Genomic DNA, 7,887 nt, shown 5'->3' with positions numbered 1-7,887 from the left:
ATTTATCTGTGGGCATGCAGTTACGAAGCAAGTGTGTGTATATTTTGTTTGTACGTGTGCAAGGCCTGTATGAGTTATCATCGGCAATGTTATTAACTGCTTTTACATAGCTGATAACGTTTGTCATACAAAATAGCAATTGCCTAATGAATTGTGTTCTACATTACATTAATATGTTTCATTTATAAAATTATTTTTTTTGTCGCATAATAATAATAAAATAAAACAAATACAGGATATTAAAACTTTAATACAATTTTACATTTTTAATATTAAATAGCACTGTCATTATATCGTATTCTCCTCTTAAAGCCCGTCCTTATTCTTTCTTTTTTTCTGAAATAAAACAACATATTTTTAAAAATATGTAGTACAAATTTAAACTTTATAAATATATCCAAACAAAATGTGAATATACAAAATGTAATTGTTTAGAACGATTTGGTTAAGCTATAACGGTCAATTGTATATTATTATCGTTTCGAATATAACGAAAAATTCATCAGTCTATTATTTTTTTTATTTGTTTTCAAAACGCTCGTTAAATAAACAAAGTAACAAATAACTACGAAATTATTTAATTACTAAACGATGTAATTTAGACGCAAGAATATTTTTTAATAATAATTGTAATATATAATGCAACTCACCTGGCAATCTTAAACCGAAGAGATGTTTCTTTTCATCCGGCGTGTAATCCGCTAAGTGGTTTATATCGAACGTCGCAGTGGACTGTTGCGCATTCGCCTTATTTATTGTCTCTAAGGACTTCACGAACGCCTCGTAATGGACAGCCTTATCCGCTTCATCTTTGTATTGTTTGTTAAAATCTTTAATAAACTTCTCGAAGAGAGCCGGCGCGTCGGTCAATTGATACTGCGGTCCGTTCCCGCTCGCCATTGCGACGACGACAAACAGTGCAACGCAACTGATCAGTCTCATCGCGTGTTTTGTTTTCCTCGTAACGGTCAACCGGTTCGTAATGAAGGTTGGAATGACCAATGCGATTATCATTCTAGCCTTATATAGCTCATCGTCTACGTTACTACATAGATATGATAATATATATACAACTTTTAAGACATGTTTATTATGATATTGTATATTTTATTTTTGTTTTATAAACAGATGATATATTAAGGTGTCTTAAAATACATTATAATTTTTCCTTATCCGATTGTTTGAGGAATAAATTAACACACTTATTTTATTGACGTGCGTTTTATTTACTAATGTAATATTATTATTTATATAAATTTATGTATGTATGTAAATTTTTTCTTACATAGAACCTTCTTTAGAATCGTCATATCGAATGAAAAAAAAACAAGGAAACGTATATTATATTAAAAAAAATCACATATATTGTGCGACATTATTTAAAATATATGACATGGATACCATAGGAAGCGACCATTTCTATTTTGCCATAAATATATTTAAACATATAATATATTAATTAAATATTAACATAAACAAAAAAATAGAATTAGCAATAAAAACCAGTTGACATCCGGTGTGAACATACGACCGTACATCGACTCATAATCACTTATATTATGTAAGTTTTGATATTAAAATTATTTAAATTATAAAACATCATAAATAAAGCCTGTCAATCCGTCTTTAAAAAAATCCTTTACAGTAGATCACGCCTAAATATACCCATTTCGAAATCCCAAACTCAAAAGGCCTAGTAGTAGTTTAGTACTGATTTAGTCGTGCTATTGTAATCAGTGTGAATTACCAAAGGCGTATCTACCGTAATAATTTATTTTCAACGTAACGCAATCAAATCTAACATGATATTGAAAACATTTTCTTAATCGTTAAAATACAAGTTGAAATTTAATGTACGTAGTAATTTCGTTCATTTTCAAATAAATCACACTTAATCATAATCAATCAATTTCACGTTTGTGTTTTTCATTTTTGGCTTGACTAATTTAGTTTCCAGATCGAAATCCATTAAAAGAATTAAATTAGAGAAACAGGCTAAGTAATACTCTTTTAATGTGTACAATATTCGTCATGCGTACGTTTGGTGTACTGATACGCACACAAAGAAAAAAAAATACAAATACATGCTTACATGCCTACAATACCAGTTTTATCGCTTATTTTATTTGTATTGTCTGTAAAAAAAAAAAAAACATTTAAAACTTGCGGTTGACCCTGCAAATTCCCGTTGTTCAAAAATGTATGCATTTGTTTTGTTTTTTCCTCTTAGAGTTAAAACATTTTTTTGGAACATTCATTATCGTTATTAATATAAAAAATGTAATGTTAGTATACATAACCTAAAAATAATTAAATCGTACTCAAATAATAATCAGTATATTACTTATGAGGGTCAGAGGTTTACAAATAGCACGTCATTTGATAGGATTTTGCGAATAGAAACCTTTCAGTTTCTAGAACATTTTACGAGGGTATCACAAATCCCCGGAATGGTCTCTTCGGTGATCAAACTTGCCGATTCTCGCCCCAAGCTCGACTTCAATTTACCCTCTCGTCGCTTGTATCGATGTAAACTGATACTTTTATTTTTCAACATTGAATGCTATATTTGTTACGATTCCTGGTACTCTTGGAATATTGATCACATTACAGAAATATTTGTATATATTGTTTAATTTATCCTGACATAAGAACTTAATAGAAAAATGTTTAATATAATTAAATATTTTCTCCTATTATATTGTCTCATGTTAAATTAAAAATCAAGTGGTATTCAAAATTAATAAATGAAATTAATATTATTTGTACTGAAAAGATATTATTATGTTTCAATTTACTGTTCATTCAAGCAAATAGCTTTACATGCTAAGTATTCTTTGAGTGTAAAGCTAAAGTAAGTTATAGTCTAATAAATAGCTTTAATATAACCATAGGTTTATCTTGCTGCTTGACAAATGACAAATTCGTTAATTGGCATACAAAGTGTAGGATAATTTAATCTTTTATAAGCGTTTATCATTTAGTATAAATTAAAAGATTAAAACCTAAATGAAGCTTAACTAGGATTGAAAATAAAAATGAATATTTCGTTTTTTTATATTCAATAAGCTACTTATTTTTAATACGGGATTTATGCTGAGTTTGTTAAACATATATGTATATAATAATATTTATTTATTTGTAATCGATAACATTTACAATTACATGTTCGAATTTAGGATTAACAATTTTAATGTTTTCATAGACTATGCTATTTTGATAAAAGAAAAAATATCTATATATAATAACAGGTAGATCGATATAGGCTTTTTTTGCCAGTTAAAAGTACGTATTATATCCTTCATAATTCATAATACATTATTTGGTTAAATGGATACATATGCTTCATAAATTCCATAATACTTAATAAAATGTGATTCCATACGTAATCTCACATCTCATGAATTAAAGAACCAAACCTTTTAAATAAACGTCATCGGATTTTAGCTCAAGTTTTAACTAAAAACACAGACCACGTTCGCTTCACGAAAAGTTTAGTTTGAGTTAAAATTTAATTATTTCTCTTAAGTTTATCTAAGAATAAGGTCACTGCAAATCAGTTCGTGACATCCGTCCATTCGACAATCTCCGGGCTCATTATTATTTCTCGTCACAAACTCTAAGCCCATCCACCGCAGGATCATTTTCAAGTAAATTTAATGGTTCCCATCGACGTCTTCATTATTGCCTCTACGCGGTATCGTTCTTAGACAACAGCTTCAATACTGAAGTTTTACTTAAGAAGTTGACTTGTCTGCCGGCGGCACTAAGTGTTCCATCGTCTATATATTACAGAACTACTGTTAGTTAACGGACTAAAGTTCATGTTAATGAACTAATTTGATAGACGTATTTTAATACGTATGTAATACAGTTAAATGTCTGTTTGAGTTAACATTGTTATAGTTCACATCGTTTATATTCCACATTTAAACTTTTTCCACAGGTTTGTTTTAAATGATGGCAACTAATAAAAGTTAAAATTACTGGCTCAACAATTCTTTAGCAAAAATATTGTAGAATTCTAATTATTATAGATATTTTTGAATACGAATCTTACTAAATTTTAATTTTTAATTTTTTAATTTAATTTTTTTTAATTTTATTGTATAGGTTGGCAGACGAGCATATGGGCCACGTGATGGTAAGTGGTCACCATAACCCATAGACAATGACGCTGTAAGAAATATCAACTATTCCTTACATCGTCAATGTGCCACCAACCTTGGGAACTAAGATGTTATGTCTCTTGTGCCTGTAGTTACACTGGCTCACTCACCCTTCAAACCGGAACACAACAATACTAAGTACTGTTATTTGGCGGTAGAATAACTGATGAGTGGGTGGTACCTACCCAGACGGGCTTGCACAAAGCCCTACCACCAAGAGACTAAATATTTAAATCACGAGAAAAATAACCAACCACATCGCTCTATTTATAACGGATAGAGTAAGGAATTAAGACATAAGAGGAAGTGTAAGAGTGGAACTGACAACCGAGAAGCTATGTATAAGCCGGCTGTTATGATATGAGTATGTTATGCGGAGGAATGCAGACCATGCTATGAGCAAGGACTTGAAAATGGACGTTGATGGATATATAGAAGTGGGGACAACCAAGGAAACGATATATGGATTGTGAGAAAGACAATATGGCTGGAACGAATGTTGCTTGTAAGATGGCGTCAGACAGAGAAGTACCTATGGTAGGTGAAGACATGCTGCGCGGATCCCAATTAAATTTGGAAAAAGGCGGGAGGATGATCATCACTTATAATATTAGATGAAAATCATTTGTGACTTAATTGAGTAATTAAATAACAATTATCCATAACCTTCATGTTTTCATCGTATGTGGTGTAATTTATAAATATAAAATAAAGATCATATTTGTATATTGTGTAGGTTTATTTATATGAGCAGCAGTGTAAAACATTAATTAAAATACAACACCTCACCTTATTACCTGGCGACAGTAGTTGCTTCTTATCTGTAAATAGTTAAGTCCTTCATGTTCATAAAAAGTAATAATAGAGTGTCTTATATATAGCAAATTATTATTATTTAAAATATTAACAATACTCGTACTTTATATCTGTATGATATGACAGCAAAATCCAAAGGCCTATACAATAGAACAGCAATTGTATCAAATATAACGATTTCACGAATGTATTATCCAAACCCATCCAATTAATCCTAAGTTAAATTGGAAAGTAAATACTAAATTATTTTAATTCAAAATTAATGAAGATATAACGGCCAGTGTCATCAGGCCAGGCATAATTTTGTCGTTAATTGAACGAGACCATCGTCGTGATTGCCTCCACACAACCTCATCGCGAAATTCGATTATGGTATCCTAAATTTTAAACACCAAACTAAAAGATAAATATAAAATTAAAACAAATTGTTAAAATAAGAAATACTTTTTTAACTAGATTTTTTAGTAAATCAATTCAAAGATAAGAAAATGATAATTTATATTTCGTCCATTAGTGTACCTGCATAAATAAATTTACGTAATAGGTTTTTTTTTAATTATTCAATGACAGCCATCATCGTACATCACAAAGTAGAAACCTCCTTTCTTAAAAAAGACGATATAATATTAACACGTAAAAAAGTAAGGAAATATAAGTTACTTTTATTTGACAGTTGTCAATACGTATTAAAAATCCGTTAAATATTTAATGAAACATTTGTCGTTTTAAATGTATTTGATTGTTTAAAAGTATAATATATTCTATAATAAATCATATATTAGTACACGAAGAAGAAGTTTTTGTGCATAAGGACACTCTTGATTAAATGTTATATTATGGAGTAACATCATGATATTTCCTAAACACATATTATAATATGATAATTTTTTTCGACTTCATGTACTTTACAGAATATAAGATTTTAAATTAACATGGTTATTTTTATTATTACTATTATTAATTTCGGGATATTTAGTTCAATCTCGTGAACAAGACATTCGTAGATAATGTCAAAGTATCAAGCTCCACCGGACAAAAATAAAAAACATGGTAAATATCCCGAAATTAATAACTTTAAATTCATTACAGAAGTCTGGCTTATCCTTAAACACTGATGTGTCGACTAGCTTTCTCCAGACCACTCTGTCCTATCTGGACAGGCGTAATGTTGAGCCCTGTTATAGTCTGGATCTAGTCGGACCAGTTAGTAGGTAATCGACCGCGTGATATTTTACCTTAGATTATCCCTAATGAAACCAGTTTATCCAGACTGTCTGTTATCTCCGTATGCATGAACAAAATAACTTAGGATTTGTAGCATATAGTAGACAGTCTGATGCAGCGAAGATCTGCTGATGTTAAGTAAACATATAAAATATAAGTGTGAATGTTGTAAATTAAAAAAAAAGTAGACGGTCCCATAGTAATATTCAATTGGTTGACAATAGACTTGGTTCTTTTAGCTATCCACGTTATACGCAACATTTTTCTATGACATCACATTTTGAAAGTCTCGGTCCCTTCATTCGATCAGCAAGGTTGACCATGATTCGGAGCCGTACAAAAATATTTAGAATACCAAAGCTCGTATGAGTAAGTTAAGTTATAGATGATTTGTCGAAACCTGATTGCTTATAAGTGATCCCCGTTACACAATTACATGATTATCATTTACAATTTGATAATCATGATAATAGCACTTTATTGCACTTACTCTAAGATAGGTTTTTGTGCATGCCTTTGGGTTCCGTACCACCCAGTCATCATAAATTGTACAGCCAAACAGCAGTATCGTTATGTTTGAAGGGTTAGTGGGCCAACGTAACTGTGGTAAGGTAATGTGTGGAATCATTAATATTTCTTATAGTACCAATACCTATGAGCAGTGTTGACCGGTTACCATTAGGTGACCAATTTACCAGTCCTCCTACATGAATTAAGAAAAATGTTACACATCTAACATAACTCATTGCTCGGAAAGTCGAGGCTATATTTGATTGAGAAAACTTTAACCATCCATTTGAACTTGAAAAAAATTAAAAAGTTTTTATTGTAATATTTAAAATACTTTTCTAAATTTCCTAGTTTCAAGATATAATGTTTTAGCTCCCATTAATATATACGTGTAAAAATATATCATTTAAACGAGTTTATTATGTAGTATGTAGGTATATCGAATGGGTACAATGTAAATCACATTTGTATAGCCTATTACTATCAACGTTTACAGCCTCATTTTTCATTATAAATTTAATTTTACATTTGACCAATTACTTCAGCTTTCAGTAATTTTCGGCTAATTTAATTATAATAACGACAATTAGTCATACGACGCGTGAAATATATTCAGTCTACAGCGTGCTGCTTTTATATATTTTTACAAAGTTATGTTAATTAATCTAGGAAAAAAAAGGTATATACACTCAACTAAGAATTTTCGTCATGAACTCCGTAAATTTAGATGGTTCACTAGTTTTTTTATACAAATTTGACTCATCTGATATTAAAAGCAAGTAGCATATATTTTATTAATCTCGATACAAATTAACAAAGTATGTCCTAAAGGTGACGGGGAATACGCGTATGAATTGTATATAGCTTAAATTTTAATAAATATCATATAACTATCCCTTACATCACCAATGTACAACTAACCTGAAGGAGTAAGATGTAATGTTACTTATGCTTGTTGGTACATTGGCTCACAGATCAACAGCAATAATAAGTATTGCTGTAGAATATTTCAGAGTGATAACGCCGACTAAGCTCTACCACCCAGTCAGTAGGATTAATTTGTTACATCATCTATATTATTGTATACGCGTATCACTCGATAACCCACAGCCACGCTAACCTAACATAAAACAAATACGCCGAACGGATTTAAAGCGACGCGACGTGA

The 7,887-nt window shown here is 30.3% G+C and overlaps 1 protein-coding gene across 1 annotated transcript; it reads right to left on the bottom strand.

The window, feature by feature from the left end:
- Positions 1-234: 234 nt before the first annotated feature.
- Positions 235-1,011, bottom strand: LOC124530072. The gene is made up of 2 exons (XM_047104060.1): positions 651-1,011; positions 235-336 (listed from the first exon to the last, which is right to left on the bottom strand). The coding sequence occupies exons 1-2, from the start codon at positions 940-942 to the stop codon at positions 320-322; spliced, it is 309 nt and encodes a 102-aa protein (XP_046960016.1). The 5' UTR covers positions 943-1,011; the 3' UTR covers positions 235-319.
- Positions 1,012-7,887: the final 6,876 nt, after the last annotated feature.

The sequence above is a fragment of the Vanessa cardui genome, chromosome 5 (genome assembly GCF_905220365.1).
Source record: "Vanessa cardui chromosome 5, ilVanCard2.1, whole genome shotgun sequence".
Taxonomy (NCBI): domain Eukaryota; kingdom Metazoa; phylum Arthropoda; class Insecta; order Lepidoptera; family Nymphalidae; genus Vanessa; species Vanessa cardui.
The sequence above is the reverse complement of the archived record's forward strand: the minus strand, read 5'-3'. Positions and strand labels throughout refer to the sequence as shown.